This window comes from Odocoileus virginianus, chromosome 10, assembly GCF_023699985.2.
Source record: "Odocoileus virginianus isolate 20LAN1187 ecotype Illinois chromosome 10, Ovbor_1.2, whole genome shotgun sequence".
Lineage (NCBI taxonomy): Eukaryota > Metazoa > Chordata > Mammalia > Artiodactyla > Cervidae > Odocoileus > Odocoileus virginianus.
The window spans coordinates 58,580,500-58,607,735 of NC_069683.1; the positions used below are offsets into that span (position 1 = coordinate 58,580,500).

At 40.2% G+C, this 27,236-nt stretch overlaps 1 protein-coding gene across 3 annotated transcripts in view; it reads left to right on the plus strand.

Annotated features, from left to right (window-relative positions):
• ALKBH8 (alkB homolog 8, tRNA methyltransferase) overlaps window positions 1-26,425 on the plus strand; it is a 127,383-nt gene extending 100,958 nt beyond the window's left edge. For all 3 annotated transcript variants that reach the window (XM_020879357.2, XM_020879358.2, XM_020879359.2), the window contains exons 11-12: window positions 21,131-21,280; window positions 25,473-26,425. In XM_020879357.2, the coding sequence (XP_020735016.2) occupies window positions 21,131-21,280; window positions 25,473-26,030 (708 nt within the window). In that variant the 3' untranslated portion in view covers window positions 26,031-26,425. The remainder of the gene's footprint in view (window positions 1-21,130; window positions 21,281-25,472) is intronic.
• Window positions 26,426-27,236: the final 811 nt, after the last annotated feature.

Sequence of the window (27,236 nt, forward strand, 5' to 3'; positions counted from 1 at the left end):
TTTTGGTATCAGGGTGATGGTGTCCTCGTGGAATGAGTTTGGAAGTGTTTCTTCCTCTGAAATCTTTTGGAAGAGTTTTAGAAGAATAGGCATTAGCACTTCTCTAAACGTTTATTAGAATCTCCTGTGAAGCCATCTGGTCCTGGGCTTTTGTTTTTTTGGGAGATTTTGATCACAGTTTCAATTTCAGTGCTTGTAATTGTGTTTATCATAATTTCCATTTCTTCCTGGTTCAGTCTTGGAAGATTGAACTTTTCTAAGAATCTGTCCATTTCTTGCAAACTATCCATTTTATTGCCATATAGTTGTTGCTGGGAAAGAGTGAGGGCAGGAGGAGAAGGGGATGACAGAGGATGAGATGGTTCGTTGGCATCACTGACACAATGGACATTGGTTTGGGTGGACTCAGGGAGTTGGTGATGGACAGGGAGGCCTGGCATGCTGCGGTTCATGGGGTTCAAAGAGTCGGACACAACTGAGCAACTGAACTGAACTGAACTGTACAGTCTTTTATAATCTTTGTATTTCTCCATTGTCTGTTGTTACTTCTCCTTTTTCATTTCTAATTTTGTTGATTTGATTCTTCTCTTTTTTTCTTGATGAGTCTGGCTAAAGGCTTGTCAATTTTGTTTATTTTCTCAAAGAAGCAGCTTTTGGTTTTATTAATCTTTACTATTTCTTTCATTTTTTTCCCCCATTTGTTTCTGCTTGGATCTTTATGATTTCTTTCCTTCTACTAATTTTGAGGGTGTTTTGTTCTTCTTTTTCCAGTTATTTTAGGTGTAAAGTTAGGTTGGCTATTCAATGTTTTTCTTGTTTCTTGAGGTAGGATTGTATTGCTATAAACTTCACTCTTAGAACTGCTTTGCTGTGTCCCATAGGTTTTGAGTTGTCGTGTTTTCATTTTCATTTATTTATAGAGTTAGTAGTATTTGCTATAGATTAGATGTGAGGTCCCCCAGAGAATGAGGAGTCAGATGCCTGGCTTTGTGTTCTGAGCAGCTAGATGGATAGTGCTGTCATCTTCAATGACCCTTGTCAAATTGGTTTAGCCAGAATGCCCTGGTGTTTCTTCTTAGTGTTTTTTCATCCACAGTCCCCAGCTCTGCTCTGGATCTTGTGGCTGACCATTTGGAGCACAGCATCTGAAACTGAGACATGGTACCTATCCTTCTAATTCATGCTGAGCCCAGTGGAGTGGAGATGGGAGAGGCTGGATGGTCTGTTCCCAGACTGTCCCCCCCCGCCCCGACACCAGTTTCCCAGGGTGCCTGCCTTGGAGGGGACTGTAGGGACCCACACTCAGAAAACACTGCTTAGTTTGGTATTTAAATCCGGCACTCCAGAAGTAACATTCCTTTTTCCTGCACCACAGTCTCTTAGTCCGTGCCCACAAAATGCTGGCCTATCAAAAACTAAGGCAGATTACACAGAATAAAGCCGCAGAACCAGTGGGAGCCAGACTTGAGAGGGTGGCTCATGTGCTCTATATTTTTAAGAAATAAAAATAATATAGGCACCACTCAGAAAATGGGCAAAATAAAATATATTCCCTTATAATCCTAATGCCCTAATAAACAAGTTTATTGTGAAGATATCCTTTTAGTGTGTTTTTCTATATTTTGTTAAATGTAGTCATGAGTATGCATACAACTCATATATCAAACATATATTTGATAACTCAAATATATCACTTAATATTTCTGTCTTGATATGTAGTCTTATATAGTTCCTGGACTTTATAATATTCTAAGAGGTGGCTATAACTTGACATTTGGTTGTGTTCAGTTTGGAGCTATTAAATAATACTGTAGTGAACATGTATATTAAATACAATGTGACAAGAGGAATATGAATTTTTAGAGTGTAACAGACCTGGGTTTAAATCCCTGCATCCACTGTACTACTGCTCAATTTAGGTCAAATTACTTATATCCTTTGAGATAGAGTTTCCTCATCAGGAATATGGTAATAATAATATCTGACTCACAGTGTATTATCAGAGTTAAGTACATTTTTTTATTGAAGTATAATTGCTTTATGATGTTATGTTAATGTACCCTAGTGTTCATTGCAGCACTATTTACAATAGCCAGGACATGGAAGCAACCTAAATGTCCATTAACAGATGAAGGAAGATGTGGTATATATATCCAATGGAATAGTATGCAGCCATGAAAAGGAACAAAATTGGGTCATTTGTAGAGATGTGGATGGACCTAGAATCTGTCATACAGAGTGAAGTACGTCAGAAAAAGAAAAACAAATATCATATATTAATGCATATATGTGGGAATCTAGAAAAATAGTAGATTTGCAGAATAGGAATAGAGACGCAGACATAGATAATGAACATGTAGACACAGCGGGTGGAGGCAGGGAAGGGGAGGGTGAGAAGAATTGGGAAATTAGGACCGATATATATATATATATATATATATATATATATATACTATGTGTAAAATAGATAATGGAAGAGTAAAGTACATTGTTTACTTGTGTGTTTTTAAAAAATTTATTTTATGTTGGATTGTAGTTGATTTATAATGTTGTGGTAATTTCAGGTGTAAAGCAGAGTTATTCAGTTATTCACATACATATATCTATTCCTTTTCAGATTCTTTTCCCAATAGGTTATTGCAGAGGATTGCGTAGTTTTCTGTTGGTTGTCTATTTTGTATATATTGAGAGTGTATATCTGTTAATCCCAACCTCCTCAGTTATCCCTCCTCCCACATTTCCCTTTTGGTAATCATAAGTTTGTTTTCTAAGTCTGTGAGTATGTTTCTGTTTTGTAAATAAGTTTACTTGTATCATTTTTTAAAATTTTTACATATATGTGATATTATATTTAATAATATATAATGTATATATATTTATCTTTCTGACTTATTTCACTTAGTATGATAAATCTCTAGGTGAATTCATGTTGCCACAGATGGCATTATTTCATTTTTATGGCTGAGTAATATTCTGTTTTGTGTGTGTGTGTGTGTATAAACACACACACATATATTTATATATGTGTGTGTGTGTGTATATATATATATATATATCCCAACATTTTTATATACACACCACATCTTCCTTATCCATTTGTATGTTGTGGATGTTGAGGTTGCTTCCACACCTTGGCTATTGTAAATAATGCTGCACTGAACATCAAGGTGCATGTATCTTTTTGAATTATGGTTTTCTCTGATATATGCCCAGGAGAGGGATTGTTGGATCATATAGTGGTTCTGTTTTTATTTTTTTAAGTAACCACCATACTCTTCTTGAAAAAGTGGCTATACCAATTTACATTCCCAACAATAGTGTAGGAGAGCTCCCTTTCCTCCACAGTCTAGCCTTTATTGTTATAGACTTTTTGATCATGGCCATTCTGACTGATGTGAGGTGATGCCTCATTATAGTTTTGATTTGTATTTCTCTGATTATTAAAAGATGTTGACCATCTTTTCTTGTGCTTTTTATCTACCTGTATGAAAATGTCTACTTAAATTTTCTGCCCAATTTTTTTATTCAGTTGTTTGTTTTTTTGATATCGAGCTGCCTGAGATGTTTGTATATTTTTGAGATATACAAAATATATTGTCAGGATTTTTTTTTTTTTTTGAGATATACAAGACAGCTTGTTGGTTGCTTCATTTGCAAATATTTTCTCCCATTCTCTGAGTTGTCTTCTTATTTTGTTTATGGTTTCCTTTGTGTCCAAAAACTATGAAGTTTAATTAGGTCCCACTTGTTTATTTTTGTTTGTTTGTTTTCATTATTCTTGGTGGTGGATCCAAAAAGATATGGCTGCTATATATCAGAGAGTGTTTTGCCTGTTTTGTGTGTGTGTGTGTAAGAGTTTTATAGTATCTTGTTTTACTTTTAGGTCTTTAATCCATTTTGAGTTTATTTAATTGTAGTAGTCTCTTAGGATACTTTGGATTTCTGTGGTATCAGTTGTGATTTTTTTCCCCATTTCTAATTTTATTGTTTTGAGTCCTTTCTCATTTTTTCCTCGATAAATCTGGCTAAAGGTTTATCAATTTTGTTTATCTTCTCAAAGAACCAGCTTTTAGTTTCATTGATTTTTTTTTCCTCTTTCTTCATCTATTTCATTTATTCCTGCTCTGATCTGTATGATTTTTTTTCCTTCCACTAACTTTGTGTTTGTTCTTCTTTCTCTAATTGCTTTAAGTGTAAGGTTTGGTTTATTTGAGATTTTCCTCTTTCTTGAAGTAAGATTGTATTGCTATAATAAACTTCCCTCTTAGAAATGCTTTTGCTGCCACCCATAGGTTTTGGATCTTTGTACTTTGTCTAGTTGCAGTGAGCAGGGGCTACTGTTCTTGCAATGCACCGGCTTCTCATTGTGATGGCTTATCTGTTTGCAGAGCACAGGCGTAAGGGCTTCAGTAGCTGTGGTGCATAGTTTCGGTTGCTCTGCAGCATGTAGGATCTTCCCAGACTAGGGATCGAACTCATGTCCCCTGCACTGGCAGGCAGAATCTTAACCACTGACCACCAGGGAAGTGCCTTTGGATGTTTCTTGTGTCTTCTCAGTTTGTACATCCATTCTTTTTCCAAGATCTTGGATCATCTTTACTATCATTACTCTGGACTCTTTTTTGGGTAGATTGCCTATCTCTCCACTTGTTTTTCTCGGTTTTTATCTTGTTCCTTCATCTGGAACATATTTCTCTGCCATCTCACTTTGTCTCACTTTTGTCAACTAGAAAAAGATACACAATGTGAGAATGCAAGTTAGGTTTTATTTGGGGCAAAATGAAGACTGCTGCTCCAGAAATAGTATCTCAAATACCTGAGAAACTGCCCCAAATTGATAGTAAGAGAAGCTCAATATATATAATTTTGGTGAAAGGGGAGTTCAGTGCAATCCAGTGCTTACTTTACAAAAGGTTTTCTGCTAGTCATGAGGAGGTGATGTCACCATGACGGGATTTAGTTCTTTTCTAGATCTGAGGAGATAAGGATCATGAAATCAGTTCTGAAAATATCTAACTATCTGAAGACTTATTCCACCAGTTTCCTTGGAGCACAGAGTCCCTCACTCTCCACCTTGAATTCCCTTCAGGGTGTGAAAGTCAACAGCTGTAGCAATAGAGGACTCAGTCTCTGCAGAGGCAGATGGCAAATGCCCTTTGCAAGTGCCAGTTTATAGTTGAGAGGACCCCCTCATGGTAATAAATTTGACCATACTTTGGGAGGCATTTCATGACAATTCCATTACACACTGCTGGGAAGACCCATTCCTAGTTCTGGAGAAGGCTACTCAGCATGCTATTACTGGATTAGGTCTTAATAGTCAAAGATCTCTAGACACTTGTCTTCTAGTTATGGTCCAGTTTTGTCTTTTTCCAGTCCTTGCTGCAGGTTGTGAGGCATCTCATCTTTGTCAAAAGATTGATCACTGAGATAAGCCTCAGAAACAAGCTTAGAATGTCCTTTAATAATTCAATTAAATTTTATATTAGTATAGCATAACAGCAAACAACTATCCAGGAAATGAGTCTTAGTAGATATAGAGCTAAATTAACAAACTGGGATTTAGCATTCATCAAAATATCTTTTTCTCCCTAAAATTAACCTTGTTTTTACCAAATATAACTAAATTAAGACAAGTCTGTTTACAAAATAAGCCTGGTTTCAATAAAACTGGCCTGGTGGTTTATATAACCATAACTATCATATATATGTGTGTGTGTGTGTGTGTGTGTGTGTGTGTGTATGTATTTTTTTGCTTCACTGAAACTTTTATAAAGAGTCTCAGACTGAACTTAAAATTCTCAGGGCTAGGAGAGTCACACCAAGGGTTTATCACAGATTTCACCCAACAGATGTAGGTGAATTCCTCCCTTCTCCTGGTCTCCAGAATTGCAAGATTTCTTTATGTGGACCTGTTGCTGAGATGGTTTTTCTAATTTATCTGAAAAAGCTACTGGAAACAGAGTTTGCAATCTCTAGAGGGATAAGGTAGAGAAAAAATGTGAAGATGTTTCAATTTTGCTTTCTTGTTGTTGTCTTTCAGTTCAGTTGCTCCTTCATGTCCAGCTCTTTGCAGTCCCATGGACTTATAGCATGCCGGCATTCCCTGACTTTCACTATCTCCCAGAGAATGCTTAGACTCATGTACAGTGAGTCAGTGATGCCATCCAACCATCTCATCCTCCATCACCCCCTTTTCCTCCTGCCCTCAATCTTTCCCAGCATTAGTATCTTTTCTAGTGAGTTGGCTCTTCCCATCAGGTGGCCAAGAGTGTTGGAGCTTTAGCTTCAGCAGCACTTCTTCTAATGACTATTTAGAGTTGATTTCCTTTAGGATTATCTGGTTTGATCTCCTTGCGGTCCATGGAAACCTCAAGAGTCTTCACCAGCACCACAGATCCAAAGCATTAATTCTTTGGCTCTCAGCCTTCTTTATGGTCCAGCTCTCACATCCAAATATCACTACTGGAAAAAGCATAGCTTTAACCATACAGACTTTTGTCAATGAAGTGATGCCTCTACTTTTTAACAGGCTGTCTAGTTTGTCATAGCTTTTCTTCCAAGGAGCAATCATCTTTTAATTTCATAGCTTCAGTCAACATCTGCAGTGGTTTTGGAGCCCAAGAAAATAAAGTCTGTCACTGTCTCCACTGTTTTCCCATCATTTGCCATGAAGTAATAGGACTGGATGTCATGATCTTCATTTTCTAAATGTTGAGTTTTAAGCCAGCTTTTTCACTCTCCTCTTTCAACTTCATCAAGAGATTCTTTAGTTCCTCTTTGCTTTCTGCCATTAGGGTAATGTCATCTGCATATCTGAGGTTATTGGTATTTCTCCTGGCAGTCTTGATTCCAGCCTGAGCTTTATCCGGCTATGCATTTTGCATGATGTACTCTGCCTATAAGCTAAGTGAACAGGGTGACAATGTACAGCCTTGATATACTCTTTTCCCAATATTGAACCAGTTCATTGTTCCATGTCCAGTTCTACCTGTTGTTTCTTGACCTGCACAACAATTTATCAGAAGGCAGATAAGGTGGTCTGATATTTCCATCTCTTTAAGAATTTTCCACTCTGTGTTTTGATCTACACAGTCAATGGCTTTAGTGTAGTCAGTGATGCAGAAGTAAATGTTTTTGTGGAATTCCCTTGTTTTATCTGTGATCCAGCGGATGTTGGCAATTTGATCTCTGGTTCTTCTGCTTTTTCTAAGTCCACCTTGTGCATCTGGAGGTTCTTGGTTCGTGTACTGTTGAAGCCTAGCTTGAAGCATTTTGAGCATAATCTTGCTAGCATGTGAAATGGGTGCAATTGTGTGATAGTTTGAACATTATTCGGCATTGCCCTTCTTTGAGATTGAAATGAAAACTGACATTTTCCAGTCCTGTGGTCACTGCTGAGTTTTCCAAATTTGCTGGCATATTGATTATAGCACTTTAGCAGTATCATATTTTAGGATTTGAAATAGCTCAGCTGGAATTCCATCACCTCCACTAGCTTTGTTCATAGTCATGCTCCCTAAGGCCCACTTGACTTCACACTCCAGGATATCTGGCTCAAGGTGAGTGATCACACCATCGTGGTTATCTGGGGCGTTAAGATCTTTTTTGTACAGTTCTTATGTGTATTCTTGCCACCTCTTCTTAATCTTTTCTGCTTCTGATTGGTCCATACCATTTCTGTCCTTTATGTGCCCATCTTTTCATGATGGGAAGTTGTCTCTTGTGTTGTTAGAAGAAGGTGTTTGCTATGACCAGTGCATACTTTTGGCAAAACTTTGTTAGCCTTTGCCTGGCTTCATTTTGTACTCTAAGGCCAAACTTGCCTCTTACTCTAGGTATCTCTTGACTTACTCCTTTTGCATTCCAGTACCCTGTGATGAAATAGGCATCTTTTTTGGGCATTAGTTCTACAAGGTCTTATAGGTCCTCATAGAACTGTTCAACTTCAGGTTCTTTGGCATTAGTGGTTGGGGCATGGACTTGGATTACTGTGGTAGAATGGTTTGCTTTGGAAACGAATGGAGAATATTCTGTCATTTTTTAGATTGTACTCAAGTACTGCATTTTGCACTCTTGTTGACTATGAGGGCTACTCCATTTCCTCTAAGGGATTCTTGCTTACATTAAGAGATATAGTGGTCATCTGAATTAGATTCACTGATTCCTAAAATGTTGATGTTCACTGTTGTCATCTCCTTTTGACCACTTGCAATTTACATTGATTTGTGGACCTAACATTCCAGGTTCCTATGCAGTTTTGTTTATAGCATTGGACTTTACTTTCACCACCAGTCACATCCACAACTGGGTGTTATTTCTGTTTTGACTCAGCCTCCTCATTCCTTCTGTTCTCCAGGAGGATATTGGACACTTACTGACCTGGGTGGTTCATCTTTTGGTGTCATATCTTTTTGTCTTTCCATACTGTTCATTGGGTTCTCAAGGCCAGAACGCTAAAATGGTTTGCCATTCTTCTCCAGTAGACCATGTTTTGTCAGAACTTTCCACTGTGACCCATGTCTTGGGTGGCCCTTCAAGGCTTGGCTCATAGTTTCATTAAGTTACACAAAGTTGTGATCCATGTGATTATTTTGGTTAGTTTTCTGTGATTGTGGTTTTTATTCTGTCTGCTTTCTGATGGATGAGGACAAGAGGTTTATGCAAGCTTGATGACGGGAGGGACTGGCTGTGAGGAAAACTGGATCTTGCTCTGGTGGGCAAGGCCATGCTCAGTAAATCTTTAATCCAGTTTTCTACTGATGGGTGGGATTGTGTTCCCTCTCTGTAGTTTGGCCTCAGGCCAAATTACAGTTGGGATAATGGTGACCTCCAGAAGGACTTATGCCAGCATGCCATGCCCTTAGAATTGCTGCTATCAATGACATGACCCAGCAGCAGGCCACTGTCCACCCAGTGCCTCTGCTGGGGACTCCCAAACACTGACAGGCAAGTCTGGCTCAGTCTCTTATGTGGTCACTGCTCCTTTCTTCTTGGCCCCAGTGTACACAATATTTTGTTTGTGCCCTCCAAGAGTCTCTGTTTCCCCAGTCCTGTGGAAGGTTTATAATCAAATCCTGCTGACCTTCAAAGTCAAATTCACTGGGGATTTTCAGTCCCTTTGTTGGATCTCCAGGTTGGGACCTAGAACTTTCGCGGTAGTGCCAGAACTTCTTTGGTATAATTGTTCTCTGATTTGGGATTGCCCACCCTGTGGCTCTGTGGTGGGGCTAATGGCAACCTCCTCCAGAAGGACTGATGCCACATGCCACACCTCCTAAGACTGCTGCTGCTAGCGTCCCTGTCCCCGTGGCAGGCAACTGCTAATCCAGGCCTCCACAAGAGACCCTTACACACTCACAGGCAGGTCTGGCTCAGTCTCTTGTGGGGGTCACTGCCCCTTTCCCTGGTTCCTGGGTACACAAGGTTTTGTTTGTGCTTTCCAAGCTTCTCTGGTGGGTATGAGGTTTGATTTTAAATGTGATTGTGCCCCTCCTGCCATCTTATTGCAGCTTCTCCTTTGCCCTTGGACATAGGATATCTTTTTTTGGTGGGTTCCAACATTCTCCTATCGATGATTGTTCAGCAGCTAGTTGTAATTTTGGTGTTCTTGCAGGAGAAGATGAGCACATATCCTTCTACTTGGCCATCTTTGTGTAATGTAAATATCTCAGCATGAACTATGTTGCCTCTTCATGCGCCTGGAGGCAAGGCCTTAGCTTGCAAAAGTATAATTTACCAAATTTTTGAGGGGAAAGTTTTCCTTATACCTGGAAAACATAGATACAAACCAGTAGTTTTTCAGATATAAACCATAAAAGTTATAAGCATATTCACCTGTTTATTCAGTCCTTTTGTTAACCTTTGGGAAGCCATCAGATTTCCCATTCAGTTCAGTTGCTCAGTCATGTCCGACTCTTTGCGACCCCAAGAATCGCAGCATGCCAGGCCTCCCTGTCCATCACAAACTCCCAGAGTTTACTCAAACTCATGTCCATCGAGTCGGTGATGCCATCCAGCCATCTCATCCTCTCTCGTCCCCTTCTCTTCCTGCCCCCAACCCCTCCCAGCATCAGGGTCTTTTCCAATGAGTCAACTCTTCGCATGAGGTGGCCAAAGTATTGGAGTTTCAGCTTCAGCATCAGTCCTTCCAATGAACACCCAGGACTGGTCTCCTTTAGGATGGACTGGTTGGATCTCCTTGCAGTCCAAGGGACTCTCAAGAGTCTTCTCCAACACCACAGTTCAAAAGCATCAATTTTTCAGTGCTCAGCTTTCTTCACATTAGAATCCTTTAATTTCTTACCCGGTTCAGCATTATGGTCAGAAAGTGAGAAACTGTATTTATCCAAAAGTCCTTTCTATAAATCTTCTTTAGGAGGAAGCATTTTTGCAAAAACATCAAAATAAAACCATGACTGTCTATAATGGCAAAAGACTTTGAAGGCACATTTAAAATCTGATTACAGTGCAATTGACAAAGAAACTTGGTTACAGCCGTGATAACACTTTACTGTTATAACTAGAATTATGACTGATAACATATTAACCAGGACATATCAGAATTTTAGGCACTCCATATTTCTAGGATAGCTGTATTAATAACATTTACCATAATATATAATCTGAGGTTATTTATTACTCACTCAACAATACTTCCCATGCAATTCAGCATACCAAATGAACCTAATTAAATATCTCTCTTTGGGATGTTAGTAACATTTACCATAATATATAATCTGAGGCGATTTATTACTCACTCAACAATACTTTCCATGCAATTCAGCATACCAAATGAACCTAATTAAATATCTCTCTTTGGGATGTTTCAGGGGTCCTCTGAAGCATCCCAAAGTTAGCCAGAAATCAAAAGAACTTTAATTAAAATTTGATATTTGGGAAACTTGTCAAAAAGTGTAAAAACACTTTATTAGATAAGATCAGTCACTGTGAGACCATACTTATTCCTTAACAAAAGTTACCAGAGATCTCAAAAGCAAATACAAATAATTTAAAGGCAAAGAAACTCATATAATCTGTTATAAAAAATGTCATTCTAAGAAAACTTATATCTGAACAGAAAGAAAAAGGCACATCCAAGTCTTAGCTTAATCTCAACAAAGTTCATTTACCCAACTAAATTCAGTTCAGTCTTAGGAAATCCTGATCATGCATAACTCTTTTCAGTATTCTTTTATTTCTCATACTTTCCTTTACTGAAAACATATATCTTAAGTTTCCTTACAGTTTTTTCCACATTGAGTTACTTGTCAACAGATTTGTAACAGATAAGGTTTTATTTGACCACTAGTAAACCTAGGTACAACAGGAATATTATACTTAACATTGATAACTTTAGACCTATCTATATTAAACCAACAAGCTTAAGCCACCTTCAATAGCAGATATCAATTTGTTATAGCTACGCGTTCTGGGAAACAAACTCACTCAGAAGGACGATGCAGATAGTGGAGTGCAGTTTATTACACCGGCGGGTCCAAGGCAGAGTCTCCTCTCAGCCAAGGACCCTGACCAGCATTTGTGAAAATCTTTTATACCCCATGTGTACCTGTCCAAACCCACCAGCCTAAATCCTTTGAGGCTTACAAAGGAAGGGTAAATACAATCAACAATAACCCCATCGTTCACGTATTATGTGTTCAAGCAGTAATCAATAAGCCCTAGGTTACATTCCAACCAGTTAATAACCGATAAGCCTATGGTTACATTCCATACTGTCCCGGAGGCTGGGGTCATTAGTGTCTTCCCTGCCCAGAGCGGGGTCTTATCCTTCCATTGTCATTCCCACAGGTGCTCTTCAAGATTCCCCTGCCCAGAGGGGGTCTTATCCTTCCATTGTCATTCCCACAGGTGCTCTTCAAGATTCCCCTGCCCAGAGGGGGGTCTTATCCTTCCATTGTCATTCCTACAGGCGCTAAGCACAGAGTTCAGAGTCCACTGGAGAGGTGGCCGCATGACCAGCACAGACAGGCCTGAGATGGAGTCCAGGCCTTATGAATTCCTTCTTCAAATTCAGTACTGAATATCTCCCAGATCATAAGTCCTAAAATTTATCTTGGCCACTTTTCTATATATTTAGATATAATTTGTAAGTGCTTACTTTCAAGTCAGTTCAAACAATTCCTTTACCAGTTAATTTTTACATCAAGACTGAACCAGAAATCTCAGTGGTTTTTTTTTTTTTTGCTTGAGTTCAAAAGGCTTTTTCCACTCCCCACCCCCCTCTTTTTTTTTCCTGAGGGCTTGGGCACAGGAGAGAGAAATACCAATTGCTTTCATGGAAGCATAGTTGAAAGTCTCCCAGTCTTCTGAAAATATCCTGGGTGTTTGGGGGGACTACAAGATGGAACAAAGCTTACCCATAACAAGGCTAGTCCAAAAGGGAAAATCCCAGCGAACTTTCCACCACAGGCAGAACCTGAGGCAATAGGGAAGAATTCCCTGGTGTAGTCACATGTGAGCCCTGTCCTGTTATTTACCAAAGTCAATGTAAGTACCAACACATGTCAGCAAACAAACATTAATACCAAGTATTAATTTGATCCTTAATATTTCCAAGTTCACATGAACCTGAAATCCATTTAGCTTAATTTCTCTTGGACTTAGAACTGTTTGATTTTTAAGTGCCTACTGTTCTTTAAACCAACTAAATAGAGCTCATTTACAAATTAACTTCAGCAACAATATCCAAATACAAAGACACATACTGAGATATACATATATCCAAATAGACACAAGAGATCTCATAACTGTTTTCCAAACTTAGTCATGAATCACATATCACAATATAAAATTCACTAGTTTATATGTAACAGTTGGGATAAGGACTTTTCCGTTTTTTGTTTTTTTTTTTTTCTCCTCAGTTTCAAGAATTAGTAATGATCTAGACAAGTGTCCCTGAGAGCCATGGTCTCAGGGCACAGGGAGAGAAAAGCATCTTTTCCTAGTAGGAAAATTTCAAAAAAGTTTTAACCAGTTTTCTCTGGAATCTAAAGACTATTATGGCCACACTATCAAAAGTTCTCTTTATATTTCTGTGGTCATAGTTCCATAGCCAAAATTTAGACTAGGTAGTACTTAAATCAGTCCTGGTAACAAGGGCAACTGGTCCCAGTGGGGACTGCCCCTCTGGGGAGGTGAAGGGTCTTAGTTTGACCAGTTCCAGGCTGTTGATTATAGGAGAAGAATCCTGAACGTAAGGGAACTTCAGTCCATTTACCTGTCGTAAAGATCTAATATTTCTAGGCCATTTTTCTTTGTCATTGGATCAGAGCTGTAGAACAAGTCATTTAAAATTTTTCCCAAGGAGTTCCCAGGTTGGGTGTGGAAACTTAGAGGCAGCATTTCCCATTTCAGCTCTAGCAGTTCATACCAGACGTCTGTGTGCTCAAACCAATCTTTGTGTTCAAACCAAAGTAACCAAACCAAACCAGAACCTCACCAACTGGAAGTCATGCTTCAAATAAAACAAATGGCAAAGAGATGCCTAGAAATCAAAAGCCAAATGGAATAAATGGCAATGTAATACCCCAAAATGAAAGCCGAGTGGCAAAAAAAAAAAAAAAAAAAATGCTCCAAGAGGATGGCAAAGAGATACTCAGAAGAAAAGCCGAATGTGACTGCTCAGTCCTACTAGATCTATGACCTGGTAGAGTCAGTGCTAGCAGCCTTTTTTAGTTCTGATATATTTTTAAGCAATTTCTTGTTGGTTTCCTGTGAAGTTACTTTATTATTTCCTTTTCTAGAACCTTCTGATACCAAAGTAAGCATTCTATTCAGTGTGTTTGATCTTATGGAGTGGCTTTTTCTAACTATGCATGCAAAAATATAAATTTTGGAATATCAAAAGAACCCCAACTTTTTAGGTTGATGTCTCCTCCAGTATAATTTCCTTTATTAAGTAGTTACTTGGAAGTGTAAGTTTTGTATGTACATAACCGTGGCTGGAGTGTTAGAAGCTACTTTCTGATGCTCTTTGTTTCTAAGAGGCTCTATTTCCCATTTTAAGTTGAATGTGTTGTGGATAAAATTCACTCCTCACTTTTATCCCAACAAATTCTATTAAGGCACCTGAATTGAAGAAGAGGCTTATGTCAGCCTCTTACCTAACTCAGCGCAGACCGTGCAGTCTCCTACAACTGAACAACCTCAGTATCTTTCAACTGACCCTCCCCCAACCAATACTTTTCCACTGGGTGGGTTTTTCCTGGTGTCTTTCAACCATCCCTCCCCCCCAAAAAAATTTTTCAACTGGACCGATATTTCTTGGTATCTTACAACTGAGCCCCCTTAGTGTCTAGACCATGAGTGGGTATGTCTGAGTATATTTCAGCTGGCCTCTTCCCCCCAGTATCTTTCAACTGGGAGGGGCAGGGTAACCTGCTCAACTGCCAAATCAAGTTCAGTATCATCAACCAATACAGGAGATCAAAGAACCAGGAGAGAGTTACTGAAATTCATTTGGACTCCTTGAGGAAGCAGATGGGCACACAGGGCTGCTGCTGGGACCAAAGCTCTGGTTCTTCACAGAGTTCAGGTGAAGGAGGGACGTCCATCTGGGAGCTTCACTCGTTGCCTAAAAAATGATGCGCAACATGAGAGTGCAGATTAGGTTTTGTTTGGTGCAAAATGAGGACTGCAGTTCCAGAGACAGCAGCTCAGCTAGCTCTGAGAAACAGTTCCAAAATGGTAGTGGGGGAAGGTCAATATATATGATTTTGGTGACGGGAGAGTTCAGTGCAATCAAGTGCTTATTTTACAAATGGTTTTCAGCTAGTTATGAGGAGCTGATGCCAAAGGATGTTCAAATTACTGTGCTATTGTACTCATTCCACATGCAAGCTAGATAATGCTCAAACTCCTTCAAGCTAGGCTTCAGTAGTACATGAACTAAGAAATTCCAGATGTACAAGCTGGATTTAGAAAAGACAGAGGAACTAGAGATCAAATTGCCAACTTCTGCTGGATCATAGAAAAAGGAAGAGAATTCCAGAAAAACATCTACTTTTGCTTCATTGACTACGCTAAAGCCTTTAACTGTGTGGATCACAACAAACTGTGTAATATTCTTGAAGAGATGGGAATACCAGACCACCTTACCTGCCTCCTGATAAACTTGTATGCAGGACAAGAAGCAACAATTAGAATTGGACATGAAACAATGGATTGGTTCAAAATTGTGCAAGGAGTACATCAAGGCTGTATATTGTCACCCTGCTTATTTAACTTATATGCAGAGTACATCATATGAAATGCTGGGCCGGATGATTCACAAGCTGGAATCAGGATTGCTGGGAGAAATACCAATAATGTCAGATATGCAGATGACACCACCTTCATGGCAGAAATCAAAGAGGAACTAAAGAGCCTCTTGATGAAGGTGAAAGAGGAGAGTGAAAAAGCTGGCTTAAAACTCAACATTCAAAAAACAAAGATCATGGCATCTGGCTCCATCACTTCATGGCAAATAGGTGGGGGAAAAGTGGAAACTCAGATTTCATTTTCTTGGACACCAAAATCACTGTGGACAGTGACTGCAACCAAGAAATTAAAAGACACTTGCTCTTTGGAAGAAAAGCTATGACAAACCTAGGCAGTGTATTAGAAAGCAGAGATATTACTTTGCCAACCGAGGTCCGTATAGTCAAAGTTATGGTTTTTCCAGTAGTCATGTATGGATGTGAGAGTTGGGCCATAAAGATGCCTGAGCACCAAAGAATTGATGCTTTCGAACTGTGGTGCTGGAGAAAATTCTTGAGTCCATTAGACAGCAAGGAGATCAAACCAGTCAATCCTGAAGGAAATCAACTCTGAATATTCATTGGAAGGACTGGTGCTGAAGCTGAAGGTCCATTTCTTTGGCCACCAGATGCTGACTCATTGGAAAAGACCCTAATGCTGAAAAGATTGAGGGCAGGAGAAGGAGGCAACAGAAGATGAGGTAGTTGGATGGCATCATCAACTCAATGTTTGAGTTTGAGCAAACTCAGGGAGATAGTGAAGGACAGGGATGCTTGGCATGTTGCAGTCCATGGGGTCGCAAAGAGTCAAGACGACTTAGTGACTGAACAACAACACCAACAATGTCACCATGTAGGGATTTAGTGCTTTCTAAAATGAGGAGAGGCAAGGATTGTGATTGTGAAATCATTTCCTGAAAATTTCTAACTATCTAAAGACCTGTTCTTCCAGTTTCTTTGGAGCACTGAGTGTCTCACTCTCCACACTGAACTCCCTTCAATTCAGTTCAGTTCAGTTGCTCAGTCGTGTCCAGCTCTTTGCAACCCCATGGACTGCAGCACGCCAGGCCTCCCTGTCCATCACCAACTCCTGGAACCCACTCAAACTCATGTCCATTGAGTCGATGAGGTGGTGCCATCCAACCACCTCATCCTCTGTCGTCCCCTTCTCGTCTTGCCCTCAATCTTTCCCAGCCTCGATCTTTCCCAGTCGTTTCAAATGAGTCAGCTCTTCACATCAGGTGGCCGAATTATTGGAGTTTCAGCTTTAGCATCAGTCCTTCCAATGAATATCCAGAACTGATCTCCTTTAGGATGGACTGGTTGGATCTCCTTGCAGTCCAGGGACTCTCAAGAGTCTTCTCCAACACCACAGTTCAGAAGCATCAATTCTTCGGCACTCAGCTTTCTTTATAGTCCGACTCTCACATCCATACATGACTACTGGAAAAACCATAGCCTTGACTAGACGGACCTTTGTTGGCAAAGTAATGTCTCTACTTTTTAATAGCTGTCTAGGTTGGTCATAACTTTCCTTCCGAGGAGTAAGCGTCTTTTAGTTTCGTTTTTCAGGGTGTGTCAAACATTGGCAATTGCAGCAGCGCAGGATTCAGTCTCTGCAGAGGCAGCAGCAGATGCCCTTGCAAGCTCCAACTTGCAGTTGACACTTTCTGTGTTTGCAGTCTCTATTCTGTAGGCTGCAGCATTGTAGATTGTAGGCTGCAGGATAGTAGGTGGGTAAAGCTGATCTAGAGGGTTATGTGGGCTTCCTGGTTAGAGATACTGGTACCCGCCCACTGGTGGTTGGAGCTGGGTCTTATTCTTCTGCTGGGTAGGGCTGTGTCAAAAGATGTGTTTAAGAGGTGGTTGTGTGCTCAAGAAAATTTTTGGCAACTTGTCTGCTGATGGGTGGGTCTGTGTTCCCTCCCTGTTGGTTATTTGGCCTGAGGTGTCCCAGCCCTGGAGCCAGAGGCTGTTGGGTGTGGCCGGGTCTTCATGTCTCCAGGAGAGCTCACACCAATGAGCTGGTACCTCTGCCACCAGGGTTTTTATCCCTGCAATGAGCCAGAGCCCTCCCTACCCCCACATACACGTGCTGCCTTTGCAGGTTACCCTCCAAGACCAGCAGGTAGGCCTAGCATCGGCTCCTGTGAAGTCACCACATTCCTGGGTCTTGGTGTGCATGAAACCTTGTGAGTCCCCTCCAAACTGGAGTTTCTGTTTCTCCTAGTCCTCTGAAATTCCTGCAGTCAAACTCTGCTGGCCTTCAAAGCCAAATGCTCTGGGATCTCTTCCTGATGCCAGGCTTGCAGACAGGGGAGCCTTACTGGGGCTCATCCTGTGGGAGAGATTCTGTGATGTATTTTCCAGTTTGTGGGTTGCCCATCCAGTTGGAATGGGATTTGATTGCGTTGCAGATGCACTCTTCCTACTGTCTCATTGTGGCTTCTTGTGGCTTCTTCTTTGTCTTTGGATGTAGAATACCTTCTTTGTTGGTTGTTGTTCACCAGTTGGTGGTGATTTTGGTGTTTCTTGAGAGTAGTTTGTGTTTCTGTGAGAGGAGGTGAGCTCAAGTCCTTCTACTCTACCGTCTTGTCTCTCTCAAGAGTTAAGTACATTAATACAAAGAATGTGCTGTAACATATGGTGGATTTCATTAAAGACAGTTTCATTAACCTGTTTACCTTTTTCCATACTTTGGATCATTTTCTTAGGATGAATTTTTCAAAGAATAAATATTGGGGTAAAAGTTGTGAACATTTTTATCTTTCTTAAAAGATGGTTTACAAAATTGCTTTTTAAAATAGGTCCAGCCAATTTGTATTATGAATATTTTATGAGAGGAAGTTGTATCACAGTGTTATTACTGTATTATACTTTGGTTTTGAAATATTTTTGATACTTTAATAGAAGAAAAGTGAAACTTCATATAGTTCTGTTACTAAGTTGAATGCTTTTTCCTTTTTATCAGTACCTTTAGAATTGAATATTTAATATTATGTTGATGATTTTAAAAATTTGAAAAACCTGTATGCAGGTCAAGAAGCAACAATTAGAACCAGACATGGAACAACAGACTGGTTCAAAATTGGGAAAGGGGTATGTCAAGGCTGTCTGTTGTCACCCTGCTTATTTAATGTATATGCAAGGTACATCATGCGAAATGCTGGCTGGATGAATCACAAGTTAGAATCATGATTGCTGGGAGAAATATCAACAACCTCAGATATGCAGATGATGCCACTCTAATGGCAGAAAATGAAGAAAAACTAGAGTCTCTTGTTGTTCAGTCACTAAGTTGTGTCTGACTCTTTGAGACCCCATGATCTATAGCCCACCAGGCTTCCCTGTCCTTCACCATCTCCCTGAGTTTGCTCAAATTCATGTCCATTGAGTCAGTGATGCCATCCAACCATCTTATCCTCTGTCACCCCCTTCTCCTCTTGCCCTTAATCTTTCCCAGCATTGGTGTTCTTTTCCACTGGAAGGACTGATGCTGAAGCTCCAATATTTTCACCACCTGATGCAAAGAGATGATTCATTGGAAAAGACCCTGGTGCTGGAAGAGATTGAGGGCAGGAAGAGAAGGGGGCAACCAGAGATGAGATGGTTGGATGGTATCACTGACTCAATGGACATGAATTTGAGCAAACTCAGGGAGATAGTGGAGAACAGGGAAGCCTGGTGTACTGCAGTGCATGGGGTCACAAAGAGTTAGACATGATTGAGTGGCTGAACAACAACAGCAAAGCAAAATTGAAACTTTTACCTTTTCTGTCTATGTGATCCCTCCAGAGATTGGAAACTTCTAGGTTTCCAGTAGCTTAACAAGTTAGAAAAACTGCCTTGCTATATCAAGATGAGGGACATAAAAGCCTGGTATGCTACAGCCCATGGGGTCACAAAGAGTCAGACATGACTTGGGCACTGAACAACAAGGCAAATTATATATCTTACACAGCTAACGGGAGCAGTTAATTAGGAATTGTGCCACTGTTGTTGCTAAAGGACTTTTAGTACTTTTCCATCTTAAAATGTAATCAAAATGACATTACTATATTTCACTTCTAGCTTGGTACCTTTTATTGTACTTCAGGTATTAATGCAGCTGTGGGCTGGAATACTTAAGCTATTGAGTATTGATTAGAAATTGAGCAAATTCGTATTAAGTATGACTGACATGTCAGTGTGACTTTGCTCAGAAAGAATTGTTTTGATGAGAAGATTCCTATCTTTATTCTCAGATGAACTGAGGGAATACTGATCCCTCAGTATTAATCAAAACTTAATCACATCAGAAATTCCAATGAGTAGATATAAACTTGATGTGGCTACTTCTGTTAGATGAAATCTGCTTATATACATATCCCCTCTCACTTGTAGAGATTGGGTTAAGAAGTATCTGGAGGTAATCATTAGTGATAACTTTAGCCTCCAATTCCTTCCCTGGTTTCTCTGTGCACATTGCATGTGCATGTGTGAGCTTTCTCTCTTCCATGTCTCTGTCTCAGTCCCTCTGTATATGGTATCTTTAGAACAGCAGAGTTGTGCACAAAACAATAGCAAAACTAGAGAAAAGACAGGCAGTCCTAACCCACAAACACTTGCTACAGAACCGGACATATACATAAGGCATGTTAGGCCTCACCTGCTTGGGGAGATTAAAGGATGCTGTTAGCTGTCTTCAGCGTTGTCGTTGCCATAGAATGGTTTGATTATACTAAAAGTTTTAATTCAGTTGCATTTTACAAATTTTAAATGCAGCACTTTATTCTTGTCAGTTCAGTTTAGTTCAGTTACTCAGTTGTGTCTGACTTTTTGCAACACCATGGACTGCAGCATGCCAGGCTTCCCTGTCCATCACCAATTCCTGGAGCTTGCTCAAACTCATTTCCATCAGTGATGCCATCCAGCCATCTCATCCTCTATTGTCCCCTTCTCTTCCTGCATTCAATCTTTCTCAGCATCAAGGTCTTTTCTAATGAGTCAGTTCTTCACATCAGGTGGCCAAAGTATTGGACTTCAGCGTCAGTATCACTCCTTCCAAAGAATAGTCAGGATCGGTTTCTTTTAGGATTGACTAGTTTGATCTCCTTGCTGTCCAAGGGACTCTCAAGAATCTCCTCCACCACAGCTCAAAAGCATCAATTCTTTGGTGCTCAGCTTTCTTGAGATATATATATTTAGCAGAACAAGAATCAATAGATTTAAAAAATGAAATAAGTTATTTAACTTTATTTAGGGTGATTTTATTTTATGATGGTGCAAGTAATACATCTTGAAAACTGTAAAGAAGCAGAAAAAAATAAGCCATCCTCATGACATCTGGGCCATTACTAAATAGTTTATATCCTAATAAGAGATACTTTGAACATATTACTTGTAGATTCCCCCAGAAAACTAAATGTCTACATTTGTGTCATAATTTCCATTTCAAAATGTGTGATATTGGACTTCCATGGCAGTCAGTGGTTAAGACTCCATGCTTCCACTGCAAGGGGCGCGGGTTTGATCCCTGGTCAGGGAACTAAGATCCCACATGCCATGTGGTGTGGCAAATAAAATAAGATAAAAAATAAAATATTACAAAAAGATATTACAAAAAAATTCAAGATTCTCAATGGTGATCAATTAGATGCTAATTAGAACTTCTCATTTCCACCAGTGTTATTTTTATTCTAGTCATTTGTTTCCATTCACTAATTTGAATTCTGTCTGATATCTGTTAAGATAAATGCTCTGTAAGCGATTTTGTACTGGCTGTAAGAACTGATAATATCATAGACTTGGACCCTTTCACAATGAATATGAAATCTGCCTAATAACTCTATGGCATTTAAAGATGTTTTGAAATTCTTTATCTCTTACAGATTGGCTGTGATCATAGCCAAAACCTTGTGGACATTTGTAGAGAGAGGCAGTATGAGGCCTTTGTCTGTGATGCTTTGGCAGTACCAATCCGCAGTGGATCTTGTGACGCTTGCATTTCCATTGCTGTTATTCACCATTTTGCTACAGCAGTAAGTATTGTCTTTCTTGCTCCAAAAACTTATAACCAAGTGGCAGGAAGGAGGAACAAGATGGTGGAGTAGGTGGACATGGAGTACATCTCTCTTCATGGATACGTCAGGAATACACTTTCCGACACAGAAGTGCTTGCAGAACACCTGCTGAGAGCGGACAGAGAACCTGACCACCAGGAAAGAATATATAGAACCAGGCAGAACTCCGTGGGATGAGGAGCTAGGGGGAAAATCAGGAGTCAGCAGGTGGGGGAACTGAAGCAGGGGTCCAATCCCTACATCAGGGCAATTGCTAGGTCAGAGGAGAAACATTTAAGGCTGAGAGTGAAGCAACTGATCTGTGGCAGCCTAAATGGAATGAGAATCAGACAGTCCTTGCTGCAGTCACATGTACCCCGGACAGGGACACAGGTCCCCTAGAAGCTGCAGCAGCAGGGAGCTGGAGTGTAGGGGTTCTGGAGCAATCCCAGAGTAAGGACTGCTGTTGACTGCGTAGAGATGGACCGAGGGGACGTGAAGGAGGAGACTGTGGTGGGACATGCCTGTGGAGGAAAGCCAGATAGTCATGGAAGCAGGACGATACTGCTGAGTCATGCACAGTGGATCAATCACCGTAGCCTCTCTCTCCCCGTACCCCAGCATTGGTAGCTGAACAATAGAGCGGCTGGCCCGTCAAGCACCTGATGCGCAGAACAACAGATAGGACCCCACCCAGTGTGCCCCTTTAAGTGCCTGACATGCTGATCTACAGAGTAGGGCCCAGCTGGGGGCTCCCTCGATGTGCCTGATGCACAGAACAACAGAGAAAGACCCCAGGCAAAGGAGCCCTCTAAGTGCCTGAAGGGGTGGAGCTATGGAGAAAGACTCGCCAAAGAGGCCTTCTGATTGCCAGCTACTACAGGCTTGAACAAAGACTGATAGGGCCATAACTTCTGCGGCTGAGGCCGTCTGTGTCCCTGCACACTTGGTGCATCAGGGTCCCCTCGATCCAGGCAGCCACGCCTCCTTCACACTTAACCCTCCCTGGGGCAGGGCTTCCACAGGCAAGAAAAGTCTTGTGTCTATGCACATGGGTTCTCTTCAGTTGTGTCCAACTCTTTGCAGCCGTGTGGACTGTGGCCTGCCAGGCTTCTCTGTCAAGGAGGGGGTTCTCCAGGCAAGAATACTGGAGTGTATTGGCCAATACTGGCTGCCACACCCTTCCAGAGCACTATATTTCCTGCTGCCCCAGCCGCCAACCCCCCTGAGAACCTGGTGCTGCCAGAACCCCTGCGACCCAGGCAGCTGCACCCCCTCCACGCCTGGCCCTCAGGGGCAGACCCAAGTCCTCCAGGGCAGCCTCAGGGGCAAACCCCTGGGGACGACCCACATGCAGAGGTGGAAATAAAACCACAATTGAAACCCAGGGGCAGTGTGGCTAAGGAAGAAGACCCAAAACCTTCCCAGTAGCTGTACAAGCTGCAGATTAAATCCACATGATCAGCTAGGCAGACTCTGTCTGTGGAATATATGAAAGGACATTGAGAGTGCCCACAAAACAAAACACACTCGTTCTCATGGCTGTGGACATTGGAGGCAAGAACACACAGGAGTAGGACCAGATTAGAGTCTGAGCTGCCCCCACAGCAGGTCCAGAGACCAGCACCGTGTTGGAGGGCATCCTAGGGAGGTGAGGTGGACTGTGACTCCCAGCGAGGGAAAGGATGCTGACAACAGAGACTCAAGAAAAACATTTATTATTCTTATACTTTGACTCGTTCTGTAGTTTCCTTTGGCTTTTTTCCCCCTGTGTTGTAGTTGTCGGTTTTATTAGCACTGTGAGATCTAATTAAGCGTTTGAGTTTTTTTAAATCACACGTTGCATTGCTGTTATAAACCTCCCCCTCTGCATTGGCCTTTTGCAATGGAGGTGGAGGGTTTTTTTTTCTCCTTTTTTATAATTTTAACTTAAAAAAATTTTAAACCTATTATTATTTTTTTCTACATTTATTCCTTTGTTTACTTTTCCTACTGACCTTTTCCCCTTGCAGTTAATCTTTAATATATATAAATCTTTGTCTGCCTCTATTTAACTTTGCATTTCTGTTCTTTTCTTTCTTTCCTTTCTTTTTCTCACCATATTTGCTTGTTTTGTTTTCATTTGCTTTATTCCCCAGTTGACACCTGCTTTAGTTTTGTTTTCCAGTTTGTGCTTTAATTTTGTTCTTAACTGGTGGATATCATTTTTTATTTTCTTTGTTTGCAGGGTCAGTCTATTGTACTTTTTTTTTGTTGTTGGACTGTTTTTAGTTTGCTTATGGGTGTATATGTGTATATTCCATTATTTTAATTCTTATTTGCCTAATTTTGTAACTGCACTTGTCTGTGGTTCATCTTTGGTTTCTTGTGTTTGGGTATTTGTTTTAATCTCACTCAATGCCATAACAAACCCCCTGTGGAATCTCCATTTCTGGCCAGAGACCAAGCCCTGAGCCTTTGGAGTGGGAGCACTGACTCCAAGACCCTCAACCACCAGAGAACCCCTAACCCCAGGGAGTATCAGACAGTGAGAACTCCCACAGAGGAAACCACTTGAACACAAGACCCGGCATCACCCAACCACCAGCAGCACCCTGTGCAGGACGTCTCATCCAAACAAAAAACAAAGCAAAAATACAAACCCAATCATCAGCAGACAGGATTACCACCTCACTCAACCCTGCCCATCAGAGGAAAGGAAAAAAAAAACAACTCAGCACAAATCTCACCCTGTAGGAAGCTTACATAAACCACTGGACCAGCCTTAGGAGGGCAGAAACCAAAAGGAAGAAAGAATTCAACCTTGTAGCTAGGTGAAAGGAGACCTCAAACACAGTAAGTTTAAAAAAAATAATGAAAAGGTAGAGAAATATTGCACAAATGAAGGAATAAACTAGAAACACAGAAGTCCACAAATGAAGAGGGAATAGGCAAACTACCTGAAAAAGAATTCAGATTAATGATAATAAAGATAATCAGAAACCTTGAAAATAGAATGGAGAAAATGCAAGAATCAGTTAACAAAGACCTAGAAGGATTAAAGAATAAACATACAGAGGCAAACAACACAATTAATTAAATTAAAAATACTCTAAAAGGAATCAATAGCAGAATATCTGAAGCAGAAGAATGGATCATTGAGCTAGAAGATAAAATGGTGGAAATAACTGCTGGAGAGAAGAATAAAGTAAAAGAATGAAAAGAACTGAGGTAGTCTCAGAGACCTCTGGGACAATACTAAGTGTCAGGAAATGTTCATAGATTTTACTGATTTGGACTATGTTTCAGCTTTTCCTTTCTTTCCATGTCATAAAGTGTACCCCAGTTTTTAAAGAAAGCCTGTGGAATGGAGATGAGCTACTTGGGAGTTGTGCTTGCTTAAACACAGGTCTGTTGTGACCATGCTTTATTGCTGCATATTTCTGCCTTTTTCCTGCCGGAGGCTTCCTTATCTTTAAATGTCTTCCTCAGATCCACAGAGTTGCAGAACTTTAGCCATAAGAGACTTTAAGAGATCAGCTGTAGGCCTCTTGAGGATTTGTTCTCTCTTCTCAGCCTCTGAGCTTCTTCTCTATTTCTGTTTCCCATCTTGCTTCCTCAGCTCGTTTTCTTATTCCCAAGATCTCAGTTTCATGTTTTTCCCATTCTATTTTTCTTCTTTTCATATTCTTTTTTTTTTTTTTCCCAAAACTCAAGTGTTTAACTGGCAGTGGTATGCTGATGTTTTTAATAAGTCACTATGTTTCTAATTTTAAAATAAGTGAATTTAATATTTTATATTATAGGAAAAAAATCTTATTACTCCTGAGTGTTACTCATTTTCTCCTGATCTAAACAGTAATACAGATTCCTCTGTGCTGGAGTTACTGGCACCTTATGACCTTAACTGAATTCAAAACAAAACAGAACACCTTCTGTGCCTCTGTATTATTAATGGAAAGAAAAAAATATATTTTCTATTTATCCTCCCCCCCACCTTGATTGCAGAACACAGTTCTTCTTTTTTCCTTTTTTTTGTTTTATATAAAATTTGTCTTATGTTTGATTTTATGTGCTGTCCATCTTAATTGAAAACAGTCCTGTAGTCAATTATATTTCCCATTTCCTCTCTGTATCTCTTTCTGGCTGATAAATGACAATATGGTTTTGTTTTTTTGTTTTTTTCCTCTAGGAGCGTAGAGTGGCAGCTCTCCAAGAACTTGTTCGACTCCTAAGACCTGGTGGGAAGGCACTCATCTATGTTTGGGCTATGGAGCAAGAATATAATAAGAAGAAGTCGAAGTATCTTAGAGAAAACAGAACTAGCCAAGGATTGAAAGAGGAAATCAGCAATGATACATCAGTGCAAGAGTTGCTTGTGAAGCAGTTGCCTAATGTAGGCAATCAAGATTCAGCACATTCTGTCTCCTCCATAAATGACTTTCAAGATGGAGGATGTAATTCAAGGAACGTTGCTAATTCCAAGTTGCCTATTCACACTAACAGGACTTCTTTTCATTCTCAAGACTTACTGGTTCCCTGGCACTTGAAGGAAAATCCTGGTAAGGACAAGCGTGTGGAGCCATTTGGTCCATTAGGATCCCGTGACCCAGGTCCTGTGTTTCATCGTTATTACCATGTGTTTTGTGAGGGAGAATTGGAAGCTGCCTGCCAGACTTTGAGTAATATCAGCATACTGCAAAGTTACTATGATCAGGGGAACTGGTGTGTAATTCTTCAAAAGGTCTGATTATCTCTATGAATATACTATATACAGGGAAGACGTGCTCAATTTTTTTTTTTTAATGAGATTAAATTACCTATATTTTTTAGTTAAAGAGAAAATGTGTGGAAAAGTATCAAAGGAGAGTGCCTGGGAGAAATTTGAAAGTAGAGACTGGTTAGGATATCTTCAGTCTACTACTATTGCTGACATCACTTAATCCATGATGGAGGAACAGGGACGGTTTTTAAAAGTAATTGAAGTAGTTCGTGAAATATGTGGGATCTTAGGGTAAGAGTACAGCATTTTGAAGATAAACTTTTGTTATAAAATGTTGCTAAATGAACTAAATGATGTAGAATCTTAATGAAGTAATCACATAACATTTTATCCATAATAAAGTGTTCCTGTTCAGTAGAAAATTGTCTGAAATTTTATCTGTGATTGTTAGCTCTGTAAAATCACAGATGATAACCACTCTGTCACTGCACTTTACTAGCACAACACTTGACACATCATAGGTACTCAGTAAAATTTTAGTCAGTTGGATAGTACCCATACATTAAGGTAGGGGTTTTCATCCAATAAAAACTTACTGAAACTGTACAATGTACTAGTCACTATTTTAAGTTCTGGGAGAGGAACAGTGAGCAAGAAAAATAACAAAGTCAATGCCCTCATTGAGCTTATATTCTAGAAGGAAAGACAGACAATAAATGATGCAGGACATGGGTTTGATCCCTGGATCAGGAAAGTCCCCTGGAGAAGGGAATGGCAACCCACTCCAGTATTCTTGCCTAGAAAATTCCATGGCAGAGGAGCCTGGTGGGCTATGTAGTCCATGGGGTCACAAAGGGTCAGACACGACTAGTGACTTCATAGTCGATTAACAAGGTTGTAATAGTTTCAGGTGAACGGTAAAGGGACTCAGCCATCATGTGTCTATATCCATTCTCCCCCAAACCCCTCTGAGGCCCATCCAGGCTAGCACATAACATTGAGCAGAGTTCTGTGTGCTATACAATACATTTTTGTTGGTTATCCATTTTAAGTATAGCGGTGTGTACATGACCTTACCAAAGTCCTAACTATCCCTTCCCCCCGGCAACCATGAGTTTGCTTTCTAACTCTGTGAGTCTCTTTCTGTTGTATAAGTTCATTTGTATTATTTCTTTTCAGACTCCACATGTAAGGGTTTTCATATGATATTTCTCCTTCTCTGTCTGACTTCAC